Source organism: Cetorhinus maximus, chromosome 2 (genome assembly GCF_964194155.1).
Source record: "Cetorhinus maximus chromosome 2, sCetMax3.hap1.1, whole genome shotgun sequence".
In the NCBI taxonomy this organism is placed as follows: domain Eukaryota; kingdom Metazoa; phylum Chordata; class Chondrichthyes; order Lamniformes; family Cetorhinidae; genus Cetorhinus; species Cetorhinus maximus.
Window position 1 is genome coordinate 87397491 of NC_135880.1, and position 15280 is coordinate 87412770.

The 15280-nt window shown below is 44.4% G+C and overlaps 2 protein-coding genes across 5 annotated transcripts in view; one reads left to right on the forward strand and one right to left on the reverse strand.

Moving 5' to 3' along the window:
- lox (lysyl oxidase) overlaps nt 1-2335 on the reverse strand; it is a 37881-nt gene extending 35546 nt beyond the window's left edge. Inside the window, exons 1-3 of the mRNA XM_078566716.1 lie at nt 1478-2335; nt 1216-1324; nt 186-323 (exon numbers count right to left, since the gene is read on the reverse strand). Of these exons, the coding sequence (XP_078422842.1) occupies nt 186-323; nt 1216-1324; nt 1478-2234 (1004 nt within the window). The 5' untranslated portion in view covers nt 2235-2335. The remainder of the gene's footprint in view (nt 1-185; nt 324-1215; nt 1325-1477) is intronic.
- The window catches only part of LOC144695752 (zinc finger protein 474-like), a 64806-nt gene continuing 51646 nt past the window's right edge, over nt 2121-15280 (forward strand). For 3 of the 4 annotated variants that reach the window (XM_078566727.1, XM_078566742.1, XM_078566750.1), the window contains exon 1: nt 2428-2648. The gene's annotated coding sequence lies outside the window, so the exon portion shown is untranslated. Of the gene's footprint in view, nt 2211-2427; nt 2649-15280 lie in introns of those variants that run through there. The other variant, XM_078566734.1, reaches the window with a different exon arrangement.

The following is a 15280-nucleotide window of genomic DNA, read 5'->3' on the forward strand; positions in this document are numbered from 1 at the left end:
AGTGGATAAGAGCAAATGAAGGGAGAACAAAAAGGAAAAAGGTGGGGAAATTGGCTGCAAATATGAGGATGGCCTTAAGAAAACAAAGTAATCAAATGCCATTAATAGGCTGCTGCGAAATCTACAACCCTGTTTGAAACCTCATAATGGGACCGAGCGCATGTTATCCGGCAGTTCTCACTTACCGATGACAACTGTGCCATTCCCATGAATAACGAGGCCGGCTTGGTAAGAAGTCTGCTGTGCCTTGGTTTTTCACTCTCTGTGGGAATCTTAGCAGCACTCGCATATCATAGTCCCTGACGTCCCCACTGTAGGCTGAACTACAAGGAAACGTTGGAGAGAGAGAGAGGGAGCCATCATCACACGCTGAAATGTAAACTTCATGTTTATCCAAAAAAACCCTCTTATTATACTTCAACAGATGAACAGTGACATTTTCAGGCTATCACTCTTCACCTGCTACAAGCCAAATCGGAAAACCAAGAGCTGTTGTGAAGATCAAAGCTTTGGATGCGTAAAAGCTACTATGGTTACAATTGTAACCCCTATTTAAATTGTACTTTCACATTAGCTAAATTTTGGAAAACCAAGCGAGTCCTCACTCTTTCATATCTTCAATTCTTCATTTCTATCACTTAGGTTAGAAACAATGATCTAAATGCATTCGGTTATTAGGCATTCTGTTAAAACCAGCTGATAGAAATGCAAATTTTTCAAACATAAAATATGTAGAAGCCAGAAATGTAATGCCCTACACGTACACAGAGAACACTAATCCCAAAATGGGGCCGGTATTACTCAAATTAATCCAACCCAACCGCGAAGGCTTCTCTAATGCCGCCTTTCCCTAAACCTACTCCATCAACGCTCTTTGGCTCTGGATTCAGGCCGGATCCTGATCTGAATTTACACTGCACACGGTTAACATTTATACCAAGTTAAACCACTTCACACCCACGTTACAGTTGATGCGCAAATGCAACCGCTATATTATCATTTTCTGCAACTGTTTCATAACGTTTCCATTATAATATGATGCCTGCAATCTTCGACTTTGTGCATGAAATCTAGATGGCAGGGAATTAAATGGTTAAACATCTTGGGCTGAGAGAAACTGCAGTTGCAGTTACAACGCGAAGGAAGAAAACGAGTTAAGGATGCAATTGTGATGCAAGAATGAGTGGCACATGTTTCTCATTATGTAGACTGTACCTTGCCAAGCAATTTTCCTCTGCAGCACATCTAAGGTTGTACATGTGCACCTTCTGAACGTATGTTGAGACTTGAATATAGTATGGATCTGGGACTAAATCTGGTAAACCTACAGATTAAAAAATGCATGGATTTAATTCAGTACGGCATCAAAGCAAACACTGATTCTAAGGGTGTATTTTCAATCAATTAATTGCTTCTATTTCCAGAAACAAAAACTAGGATTTTCTTCTTAAATTCTAGCTTTGAGCAACAGGCTTACCATGCTGAAAGTACCTGGTACCGTACCCAGGTCTGCGGGGCCGAGCCCTGGGTCTCTCATATGTATCGTAGTAATTGTAGTAAGGATTGTCATCAGTTTGCTTGTAGGGGTTGTAAGGATCATCCCCAGCCATGACATCCTCACTGGGAGCCCTGCGACTACCCTGGCTCGACGTGTTCTGGCCAGTTGCAGGTGGCTCCCTGATATCTTGGTTGACAGAGGAAGCGTCTGGAGTCACCCGAGCTCCTTGCCTAGACACCCCGCTGGCTTCCCTGCCCCGGGCTCCGGAAGATCTCGGGCTATTGCTACTTGTGCTTTGCCACCATTGACTGGCACCTGCCCGCCTGGCACCGGACGGGCGCTGCTGGGATGTGGATAAAGAGGTGCCACCCGGCTGTTGGACTGAGCGGGCACCGGAGTTTGTTGGTGAGGACTGGGCTGAGGATCCCCTCCTGGTATCCCTGGTGCTGCCGCTGCCCGCCGTGCTGTTGGTGTCACTGTCACTCAACAGGAAGAGGCTGTTGCTCCCGCTTGAGCCCTGAGGCGGCTGATATTCGGAGCCCAGGCTCAACAAACTATAAACGCGCCCGTTGTTTCTCCATTGAATTCGCTGGCGCCAAGGAGCCGCCGCCGAGCTCTCCTGTTCTTGCTGCTGTTGTTGCTGCTGCTGCTGCTGCTGTCCATCGACATCTCGAACCAGGCAAGTCAAGTAAAGACCAAAAAGTTTGACTAGGTACATTAACGTTTGATAATTCATCTTTTAAATCGAGCGAATTCCCCAGAAAATATTTTTCAAAAAGTCTATATTTCCATAAAATATACTTTAAATGTAAAAGTCAACGTAATTCTTCAAAACATTATATATATTTACACACAAAATATAGTAATGAGTATCAAAAGCTGGCTTGCCAAAAGTTGCAGCTGTATAGAGTGCCTCACATTTTCTTGGTACTGTCTGGAGTGGAGAAGGAGGAAGGGATTTTAAAGTTGTGGCACATTAGTAAAGTTACACAACCTGCTCCCAGGCTACTCGCTATTTGTTCACGTAATGCCTAGGAACGTGCAGTTTGACAGTTCCTCTCCATTCCCGCTCCCTTCCTCCACTCCAGCCGACACGAAGGAATTTCATGGCCCCAGACAACCATCCGTTTTGCGGCTCGCCAACTAACCGGTGGGTTGTGCCAAAGTATGCACACAAAAAAATTAGATCATCATGAGGAACAGCATGTCGATCCAGGCAAAACTTAATAACACATGGCGCGGAGGTTTGAGGGAGTTAAAGGGGTGCCTCAGGGCGGCTGTGATTGAGGTTTGATCGCTGCATGTGCCATGTTATGTTGTCTTGCCATCAGAAAGTAGAATACCAGCCAGAGAAAATTAGAGACGGAAAACAGTATGTGGCCGTCTTGTGGTTTATGTACCTTAATTGTAAAGCAAACCCCGTTTTACTCAATTTTAAGGGGCGGGGTTGTGTTCTGTAATCCGAAGTTTAGTCTCGTTGAAGAATTTAGCTCCTCATCGATGCCAATGGGCTTTCCATCACTTTAATTTGTCGGCTGTTAATCTTATTCTGTTAATTTTACTGTAAATGCGAATTATATACACATAGATATGTACAAAACGATTCTAAATCTCAATGTATATTAAACATTTTTGATACCCATGAATGTATCTGAAAACAGATTTTAAAATTGACTGGATGTTAGTTTTTGAAATGGAGAATTCATTACGGATCTCATCAAAGCAAACTTTAGATCACCTCAGTTTTAATTAATAATTAATAACTTCAGCTCTGGAATTTGATAAGGAATTATTGGCCGACTTGCAGTTATACTTGAGAGAGAAAATAAATCTGTAATTTGTGATTCTGGATGGAGAGAGGTTTTGCCTGTCAAGTTTGATTATAAATTCTAATGTTTGGAAAGAAAACATCTGTTGCCTTTTGGTGATATTTGTCATTTTCAGACATGGGCGCCTATGACGAAATTATCTAAATGTTGTTCCCCATTTTTAGAATTTACATGTTTTTGTAGGGAGTGCCTGCGTTCTACAGGAACAGAAAATGATCAGTTACAAAATGTGGAATATAATTGGTTACTGTTTATGTCTGAAACTATACTGTAAATAGCACAGGACAAATAACTATCTGGAAAATGCCACACGGGTCAATATTTGTGCCTTCACTTTTGATTTGAATACTGTAATTCAGTTTAAGGGACCACCAAAATAACCTTTATGAAAGTCATAAAGCGAAGCTGAGGAAACCAGTGCGGTCTCATGTGTGGAAATTAATGTCGAAAGATGTGTTTGATTAAAGATGACTAAAACAGTTTCTAGCGGTACCGGTATTTTCAGAAACTATCTAGACTATATTTCAATATAACATTGACACTAATAGACAGTACACTTAATATTCTATATTTCCACACCCCTTCAATACAACCAAAAGGTCATTGGTTATTTTATCAATTATTTTCAATATAATTCAGATCAATCTTAACAGAAAATACATCTACAACCCCGAAACTCTTGTCGAACAGCATTTTAGCGGTTAAAGTCTCGGGGATACGTGCTCTGCTGTAGAAAGGGATTTAGATGGACAAGTCTTCGTTTCTTCGTTAGAAGAAATTCGAGACCTTTCACTGAAATATGTTAACTGTTTACCGTGATTCCCTCAACTTTGTATCAAAATAAACTCTGTTCAAACATGATCACGCACACCTCTAAGTTAACGTATTCAGCCCCTTAATTTGAACCACTGTCCATCAAAAACGACCTCAATAATCACTAGGATACAGTATCTCTGCGTTGATTTTAAAGTAGACTGAACGAAGGAAAATAGTTTTTATTTTTATCTAGTTTGAAGTGAAAATCTTAACCAGTTCCAACCAGTATCTTTCCTCAGAGGCTGACAGTTTCATTACATTCCCTCACTCTTACTGGTGTGTTGCTATCCACGTTTGCGCCCCACAGTGTCTAATTTCAGTATTACTTTCCTGGTTGCGTTTCCATTTTGCAGCTCTGCAACATGTTGATCAGACAGCTCAAAATATGTTTTCTTTCAAACACTTCATTTACAGCTGTGCAATCTAACGTAAGTTTATCACACCATAAATAACTGATAGTGTTCATTAAACATCCATTTTCAAAATAAGACATTATTATTTGTAACTCTCCAGTAAATGCAAAAACATAAGTATAAGAAGACATATGAAGCGAGATTATTCTTTCCTGATTTTCTTCTGGTAATTCAGTACATAATTCCCAAAGGAATTGTGGCATTTTTGGCAAGTAAATTATCCGCAGCAGTCATTCGAATTTGTACACTCCGGAAACATTTGGAAATCCGTAGTGTTGGGTGATTTGCAAATATATCTGACTGCAGATACATCCATTTGAGAGGTAGCGTTGTTACCTTTTGCTTTTAAAAGTTCTAGTAACATTTAATGACTTTGGGTGTTGGTTTCGACTCGTTTGCCACTACTGGCGATTTTAACACTTTTTACATAGTTTCTTTTAGATATCCGATTTCGTTGCTGTTTAGTGTGTGCCATCTAGTGTCGGCTGACAGACACACTGTTCCTTCCAAGTTTTAGGTGGAAATAAATCCCACAGGACTAATTCATTAGTGCTTCTACTTTATGAGAGTATGTGTGTTATTGATTTTCGATGTCAGCCAGGGTTCTCGCAACAAACTTGGAACAATGCGTTTAATACATTCTTCAGCTAAACACGTACTACGTCAAAGCTCATGAAGTCAATCTCTCTGCATCTTCAAAACTACCAAACTGTTGTTATTATGAAATATCATCATTTATATAGAAATGTGCAGAAATATTACCCCTTGCCTTACATTCACAATATTGCACTGTTGTCAGGCCCAGTTAGAAAGCCATTAGTGTCTGGTGATGAAGTGAAACATATCTTTTGTATCTTTATGAAATTACAGAATTGTTACAAATAGGAAAACCAGTTTGTTCATCTGATCCCATTGATCCAAAAAGAGTCTCTGTTTCCCCATCACACCATAAAACTGTTTAATTTTTAAATAATCATTTGGTTGTACAGAGCTTGAGTATTGCTGAAAAGAGAGACATGCTGCTGAAGCTTTTCATCTTGAACTTATCAGGACAGATTCACAAGAGATCTGGTATTTTTGAAATTCTGTCCTGATGAGTGCAAGATGAAAAGCGTTGACAGGATGTTTCATTTTTGCTTACGTTCATCAAGGTGAGGGATGTAAGTGCTACGGAATGGAGCTCTTCTTATTTAAGGCATCTGTTGTCAACACAAACTGGCTATGTATAGCACAATCAAGTGTGGAGTAATACGCCTTCTAACCTGCCCTAACAACCCGCTGTAACCTCAACCTCAGGAAAGCACCACCCCTCCCCACTGGCCTTGTTACACAAATGTGACGTTTTTAAAATTAGCATATAATTTATATCATTTCATTTTATATTTATTTGATTTATATTTTCTTCTGAAAGAAACAATGCATTATAGGGATATTAGTGGGGTACTCTGCACATTCCGCACCAGTTCTCTGCATTATGGGCCACTAAAACCCGAGATCTGCTCAGCCCTCTATCCATCCAACATAGTATTCAGCACCCCAAAGCATCTGCTACTCATTATGGCCCTGAATTCAATGCATACGATGTGGTGATGTGGTTCTGTCTATCCACCCACCAGTTAGTCCTCTCAAAGGGGTGGGATCCTTGAAGAATTGGCTAGGGACCCATTCTCAAGGCAGAAAGGACCAGCTCCATTAGTGATTGAGTATAACTGACCATAATTTAAAGAAAAGGAATAGGACGAAGAAATATTGACTTAGAAATTAGCAAGAGAGGAAAGTAATGAGGAAGGAGATAGGGAAAGAGATAGAGAGAGATGAAAAAACTCAAAATGGAATATGAACTCAAATTACAAGAATTTGAGTTGATGAGAAGTGAGGCTGACTTAGAGAGAACCCCTCTTAATTTTGATTTGGCAAGGAATTTGCACTCAGTACCTAAATGTAGTGGGGAGGGAGTAGAGTACATTTGAGGAAATTGTCACAAATCTGAATTAGCCAAAACAACACTGGGCTATGCTCCTACAGAGTGTTTTGGTAGGGAAGGCATTGAAGGTGCACTCATCTCTTTCAGCAGAGCATTCATGTGATTACAAGGATGTATAGACTGCTGTAGTCAATGTTTATGAGTTGGTGCCAGAGGCCTACAGGCAGAAATTTAGAAATTTGAGAAAGTGAACATGCCAGACATATGTAGAATTTGCCAGGGAAAAGGAAATGGTTTATATTGATAAAACAATAGAATTCAATAATAGTGTCCCTTTGGGGTTAAAGCCTCACCTGGAAGACCATAAAGTTCAGAAGATAACGGAAGCCTCGGTAATAGCGGATGATTATGAGTTAGCTCATAAGATAATTAGTGACAGTCCCTATTTTGGAAGCTTCAAGAGAAACTGGAATGAGAGGAAGGTTGTTGATGAGCAGAGGTCAGACCCTGCTGAGAAAGGGGAAAAAGGTAAAGACCCAGACCCTTCTCGGGTTAGTAGAAGTGAAGTATCGGAGGACAGGGTTAGTTCAAGGGAACTACTTTGTCACAAGAAAGGACATGTGAAGGCTGAATGTTGGAAGTGGAAAAACAAACCTGTAGCATTTATAGAGTTGCACAGTGCCCCTCCACAAAAGACCATCCTAGCGGATAAAACTTATGGCATGCCGGTTGTTTCTCCTATGTTTACAGATAGAATGAATCAGGGGAAAGGAAATTATAGGAGTGAGAGTATAGGGTCCTTCCTTTTGTCCAGTGAGGCAGGCACATCAGTTGTTACCCTTAATGATACAGGGGTGACACAGTTACTGAATTTGGCCAATGACATGATATGACCCCCAAATAGCTCAATGAATGCCAAGGTATTAGTTCAGGAGATCAATGGAAGCTATTTACCCACGGCTTTGTATAGAGTTAATTTGAAATGTGCCTTAGTTACTGGTCCTGTAATTGTTGGTGTTGTTCCTAATTTGCCTATTGACCATGTGTAGATTTCTTATTAGGAAATTACTTGGCTGGGGATATGGTACTGTCATCTCCAGTGGTTTCAGGAAAGGTCACTGAGGCTGCTGAATCTGAAATTGTACAGGAAAAGCTGAGTGACTTAAAAGAATCTATGACTTTCTGTAAATCTGCTGTGAAAATTAATGTTTCAATTAAAGATGTATCCACAGAATCAGAAACTGAGCTTGTTAATTTAAAAATGACATTGGAGCATCAGGCTGGAAAGGAAAATTTAATGGCAGTTGGAAATGATGTAAAGCCAACTAAATTAAAAATGCAGAAAAAGTATGAATAAGATGAGGCAAAGCAGCTAGCAACTGTACTCAAAGTTAATGATGAAAAAGAGGGAAAACGTGCTAACATTATAGAGTTGCAAGGAAGGATACGTGTTCTGGAGTGTAAATTCAAACTTCAAAATGAAGAGGCAATTGCTCTTGCTATAGAGGGATTAGACAAAGCTCAAACGCAATAAGGGCATAAAAAACAAAAAAGAAATTAAGGAAATTTGGGAATTAAATAAAAACACATGTCAAGCTTTCCTAGCTGAACATCGACATAGCCTGAACAAAGTTCTTAATGCAGTTAAAGAAGATTTTACTCAATAGGAGAATGAACTGCCTGCACAAAAGGAGGCAGTGTTAAACCCACGTCTCCTGAAAAAGAAAACCAAATGTTTAACTCATGGAAAAGAACGCAAAATTGAAAATGATCCTAAATTGTAAAGGGATGTTTGAAAAGGACTTTTAGGAGTTTACATTGATTGTAAAGGGATTAATTTTAATTTTTGTGGATAATAAATACTGGTCCATGTTATGTGGCAATGCTTGACCTCGCAGCAGTACCGACAGGAAGGAAGTTAAGAAACTGTGTGGCAGGGAGACACAAAAGAGAGCTGCAGACAAAAGGAGAGCTACAAACAGAGGTACTGGAGCATGAAGGCATAGGTGCAGACACAAAGAGAAAGCAGACAGGGACAGAAAGAGGCACATACATAATTCTTGTGGAGAGAAGAAGAAAATCACTCTCAGGAAGAGGTCAGTTTTTTCTGTTTGTCAAAAAAGGAGAAAGGAGCTCTCTGAGGCATTGTGGAAGCTGGCTGAAAGGTGTAAAATATGGAAAGCTGTGTGAATAGCTCAGAGACACTAAAGAGCTGAGTGTTTTCCCAGAAGTGGCCAAAATGTAAACCAGGGTGTTATTGGTTGGCTGGTTGAAGAGGAACTCTGGAAATCTACATCATCAGCACTGTTGTGATATGAGGGAAAGAGATTTTGTAGAAGTGTGATGTCAGACAGGACTCTTGACTTGACTTGACCTGCACGAATAAAAAACAGCATATTGTGAAACTGTGAAGCTGCTGCTACATTTGCGCAGGGAGTGATGCTAATACTTGTGGTTGCACAAAATGTATCAAAGATGCTAAAGGGCAGGGTGTTTTCCCAGAAGTGGCCAAACCATGAACCAGGATATTATTGGTTTGTCGGTTGAAAAGGAACTTTGGAAAGCTACATCATCAGGACTATCACAGAGAGGGAGAGAGAGTTCATAGAAGTGTGCCTTGTTGATGATAATCAGATCTGTGACACTTGAAGGTATCAGATAGGACTCCTAACCTACCCTGTATGAATAAAGAAACACATTTGTGGAACTGTGCAGCTATGTGCTGCCACACTTGTGTGGGAAATGATGCGAATGCTTGTGGTTGCATAAGACTATCTTTGTTGCTTCATCTGTTCAAAGTGAAATCTACCTTTTATTTGAAGTATAATTTGCTTGTTAATTTATGTGTAATTTGTGTTGATTCTGATTTGTGTTAAGGTAAAAGTTACAATAAGTTAGTAATTTATTCATTTGTGGGTCGTTTGGTGATTTTAGTTATTTTGGTTTATGTCTTCCCCATGGGGATTGCAACAGTGTTTCCATGGCAATTTTGCATGCCTCCAGGGAGCTAGAAATTTAGGAACTGGTCTACAGGTAGAGGTTTGCATTTGAAGTGGGCTCAGAAAACTCATTCCTACCCAATGAGGCAGGTTTAGATTCAACATAACTGTTAATTGGGCAAGCTAAAAAGATTAATCTTTGCTGCCTGCACTTCACCAAGGATACATGATTGGAACTTGGCAGCTCTTACAATCAGGCCTCCAAATCTGTAACAGTTGGGACAGCTCTGCTTGTAATACAGAAAGTCAATACTGACTTGAATGCACATGCCTCTGGCTCCTTTTCAAACTGCCTCATTTTTCAGAGATCAGATGGCATGTTGTGCACCAGTGCATATATCAGGTTATCAATGCAATGTCTGTCAGGGCAAAAAACTTTTGTTCATCATTCTTTTAAGGACAAAAACCAGGAACAAAAGAGAGCTTTTCACTTATTTTCAAAATGACTGCCTGTCCAAGAATCTAACTGATAGAAGCCATGTGACCATATAGCTCTCTTAATCAATTCTATGGCTTTTATGAATGGGAAAGCTTCCTTTCCATCAAAGTCTGGATTGTATTTGACCATCAGAAATATTTTTGCATGAGCTTACAAGTCTCTTGAAAACTTCCACAATGCATTTACTCGACACCAGTCAACAGTCACGTCATTATTTCAAGGCGTTCTGTCTTAAATAGATGGATCTTGGGCATTAGGTAAGCTGTGGTTGATTACACTAGCGGTGAATCTAAGAACTTCAGTAGAAAGAAAATATAAGAAGAATAATGCCACCATAAGGAACCATATGGAACGTGGTCTAGACAGGTCCAGAGTGTCATAGGAACATGAATAAACCACTTAACTCCTTGAACCTGTGTCACCATTGAATGAGATCATGGCTGATCTATAACTTAACTCCATCCTCCGGCCTTGGCTCCATATCCTTTTAGCTAAAAAAAAACAATCAACTGGCCATGCTCCCATAATAGATTCTTTTGCATGCAGGTCCTCGATGGTATCAATCCTGAAACTTAACAATTGAGTTTCAAGTTTGTGTCATGCCCAGTAAAGGTATGTTGTATTCATAAATTTAAACATGGACTGTGCTTGTATGGAAGCTTCTAGCACTTTATTTATTTAAAAATGGACACGGATGAACTGTTAAGATGGCTGCCAAGGGGGTCAGGTGACCATTGCAACTTCAACCCAGACTATCAAGCTTCCAGAAAGTTCCAAGTTGAATCATACTGGGTGGGTGTCTCCTCCTTGAATGAATATGCCTAAACAGCACTCCTTTGTGGAAGTCACACCTGCCTTTATTTGAAGCTTACTCCAATGCATATAGTCAATGGATTCCTAGGGCGGAATTTTCCCAGAATTGCACTAAGTGGGTCAGTAAAATGGAGTCCTGCCCGCCAACAAAAATGGTTTTCTCGCCATGTCATCCTGAGCCCACCTCATTATTTATTAATTCCTAGGAAACACGCAGTTTCCATGACTTTCATTCACCCGCCCGCCATCACCCCGCTGTTGCATCACACCAGCCACCATCTTTAAAAGGCAGCCGCCAGCAAAGTGCTCCTCGCTACCAGCTTACCACCGCTGCCCGGGAGACACAGGCCATCAAAGGCAAAAAGACTGCAGCTCCCCGCTTCATCGATGGGTCCCTTGAGCGACTGCTGGATGCCGTGGAGGTCCACCGGGATGTGCTCTACCCCCGCTCTGGCCGCGGGATGGGCAACAAAGTCACCAACCCGGCTTGGGAGGTGGTGGTCAGTGCAAATGCCCTGCAGAGGGGGACAGCCACACAGTGCCGCAAAAGGATGAATGATCTCCTCCATTCTGCCAGGGTAAGTCACTCTTTTCATCACTCCCAACTCACACACTCACAAACCCATCACACATCCACAGAGCCCTCACTCACTGCCAGTGCAAGGGACATCACCATTCACTCTTTCTCACACACCATCATTTTCCTCATCCCATCCATGCTTCCATGGAACCACTTACCACCCACACAGGCCAGGCATACTTACCATCTGGCCAGGCAGGCGTCCTGATACACTCTCCTCATCTCTAACCATGCAAGCCAAACTGGCTCACAACAGGAAGGAAGGGTTGCAGACAGGTAGAGGGATGCCAGAGATCAAAGTTCTGACAGAATTCGAAAACACAGCTATTCAGCTGGCCGGCGATGATCGGGACCAGTCCTGTGCTGACGGTGAGGTCAACGCTGCTCCACCAAGTGAGGATCCAGCAGTGCAACATCCATCAGACAAACATACCGTGAGTGATGTGTCCTCTTTCACAGGCCACTGCCATGCACTAATTATCTCCACTTGCTTTTACAGGTACATCTGCCAAACAGATGACAGAATCCATGACCCAGGGCCTCCAAGCAAGCCCCAAAGAAACCTCTTAAGAAGAATATGAAGGCACCCTCCCTGAAGTCCCGTCACAGCCATGCCGTCCACCAGCGCAGAGACACACACCTTGGTGGGACCTAGCTTCAGAGTAGCCTCGGGATCACAATCTGGTGAGCACATCACACTTCCTGATCCACAGCAGGCGGAGGCAGGGACTTACCAGGTCCCCAGCACTCGGAGGACTGCTGGAGGCCAGAACGTTGCTGAGTCCAAATCAGATGGCGAGCCCCTGGACTTGATCATCTCACAGTTGCTGGAGCTGCAAAGGCAGGCTAGGGAGCAACAGAAAAGGATGTCCGCTGTACTCCTCAGATTGCAAGGCACAATGGAAAAATCCATCCGTCTTCAGACTGAGGTGATAGCGTTAGCATTGCAACGCACTGAGGTTAACACTGGCAGGATGGTGGCCGCCATGGAGACCTTGGTCCAGAACATCACTCCTGCATTGCTGCGTGGGCTTTACTCCATCGCTGATGCCATAGTTTATCTCCACCAGTGTGTACACAAGAGGGGGTGCTGGGCAGCTCGATCTCACTCCAGCTACACCTTCCACTCATGGAGTCAACCAGGTGCCCTCAGGCACCCATACAGAGGAGGATCAGCAGGTGCACACTCCGGAGCCATCCACCCAGGTGACTCTGGGAGTGACTGGCTCATCGAATCCTTTCTTCCTGTGACCTCTGCAGCTCCAGCTTCACAGGCTGAGGAGGGTGCCACTGCCACACAGCAGGACCCCGAAAGCAGGCTGGGGCCCACCAAGTCTCGGCCCGCCAGTGGAAGCCTACCAAAGTAAACACAGACGTCACAGTCAGCAGGCTGCCTCCACCTCTGCTGTGCATGTCCGGGGAGCACCAAGACGTAGCGACAGGGCTAGGAAAGCTAGATAAAAGTAGTTGCACAGCCTGGACACGGGTGTTGATCACTTGCACATACTGTTCACTATTGTCAATAAACTCCTAAGAATATCACCCTGCCTGTGACTCCTTGTTCTGATGAGTAGTGTTCTCGTCACTCAGTTGTGAAACTTTTCTGCACAAGATAAAAGGCAGGTGTCTCAGTCCAGGGCCTCTTCCCTGTGCTCTGTGCAGCCTTCAGGCCACAGTGATGGTCCAGCCTCTCACACCCTGGAAACATTACTGATGCCTACACCTCAGCGGTGCTGGTCATTGCTGCCAGAATGTAGTGGGCAGGCACCACAGAGTTCTCTCATTCTCTCTGTGTGCACTCAGCACCTTTAAGGTGGGGCTGGCCCCTATCACACCAGCATCTGTGGCCAGTGATGCTGTGCACCAGCTTCTGAAGGGCTGAGGTGCTGATGGTGGACACAGCATCAGATGCATCTTAAGTTTCATGACTTCGTCTGTGAGATGGCCCTGATCATGGAGCGCAACCGAGCTGCCCTCAGCCAGACAGGAGTCAGACATTCTCAGAGGCTATGTGTGGAGTGTCCTCACTGCATGTTGTCATCATCCTCCTGCGATTGAGCAACTATTAGGGCCTCCACTGCATCTCCATGACAGGAGCATTCTCACAGTGGGTGTTGGCGCTGCCATAAGCCAGACTGGAGTCAAACGTTCACAACTGTGATGTGAGGATCTACGGGGTCTCCTCACTGCATGTTGTCATCATCCTCCACAAATCTGGCAGCTATGAGGGCCTCCCAAGCGCACCTGACTTGTCTAGCCAGTGTGAAAGTCTCATCCCTGTCATTGTCACCACTGAGGATCCCCTCACCCTCATCCCCATCGGTGTCCTCCGCATCGAAGGAGACCTCCAGCTCCTCCATCTCCTCCTCAGCCTGCCCCTCTCCCCGTTGCAGCACCAGATTGTAAAAGGCACAGCAGATGACCACGATGCATGACCCCTCCTGCAGACTGTATTACAGGGCTCCACCAAACCGGTCTAGGCACCGGAACCGCATTTTCAGCATTCCGATGGTCTGTTCCACCAAGTTGCAAGCTGCTGCATGAGCCTCATTATAGCATTGTTTTGCTGCAGTTTGAGGCCACCGCACAAGTGTCTTCAGCCACGGCCTCTGTGGATAGCCCTTGTCCCCAATGAGCCAGCCCTGCAGCATCTATGGACCATGGAAGACTGCAGGGATCTGCGAGCGACTCAGGATGTAGGCATGGCGCACATTTCCTGGAAACCATGCGCACACCTGCAGGATGTGTTTCTGGTGGTCGCACACCAGCTGCACGTTCAGTGAGTGGAAGCCCTTGCGGTTGATGAAGTCCACTGAGTGTAGCGACAGAGACCTGAGCGCCACATGAATGCAGTCCCGAGATCAAGGTGAATCCAATGACCCTTGCATCCTGGCTGTCCCGGTCCCAGGCGAAATGCACAAAGTTGTGTGCTGTGGAGAATCTGGCACCCGCGATCTCGTGGATGCATTTGTGGATGGGGGATTGTGAAATCCCACAGAGACCACCTGTGGAGCACTGAAAGAAGCCACTGGCATGGAAATTGAGTGCCATGGTCACTTTCACAGCCACTGGTATCGATGCCCTCCATGTACTGTTGGTGCCAAGTCCTGCAGTAAGTGGCAGATGTGAGCCACCAGGTCCCTAGGCATGCACAGTCATCAGCGACACTGGTTCTCAGTTATCTGCAGGAATGGCAGGCAGTGTCTATAGACCCTGGGTGTCACTAGGCCGACCTGCCACGGCTCCCTGTCGCTCCTGGGCAGCCCCTGCTGCCACTTCTGCATGAGGTTGCTTCTCCTGCCTTTGCACAGCTTTGCTCTCTCCTCCGTCTTCTACAGTCTCTGTAGGCCATCAAGCATACAGCTAGGTCACCAGGATCCATGATCCTGACGTGGTCCTCCTGCAGCATGAAAGAAAGAGACATGGCTATACTTAGCACCTTTCATGGCCCTGTGTGACCGCTGGTCACCCCCCGGTGGCCAGATATGAGTGCGCTGCATGGCTGCTCTATCAACCTGCGACATGGGGGACACTGGCCCAAACTGGGATGCTGAGATTGCAAGAGGCTGTGAGCGCCTCCAGCAGTGATTCCTACACGGCCAGCGCTGGCGAGGAGATTGTACAACGTGTGCAGTCCAACCGCTCTGCGGTCCAATAAAGTGGTGGCGGAATCGAAGTCGGTGTCGGGGGGGCGGGGGATATAAGGTATGGAGCGCTTGGTGGCCCTTTGGTGACTCCACGTTGTTTGCATGGGCGGGCAGGCTAGGAGCCTGACCCCAATCATATCACTGTGGCTGTGCCTGATGTGTCTCAGTTGCACAGGCATGGTCAGTTTATACACGTGTCCCTGATGCGTGGCCATTTCACTCGATTACCCTGCCCCCCATCTTGATTGCCTGTGCGCGAGATGCAACGCCAGGGCAGCACTTGATCCCCCACCGACAATGGTGGCCTCTGAGGCTGGCCAGC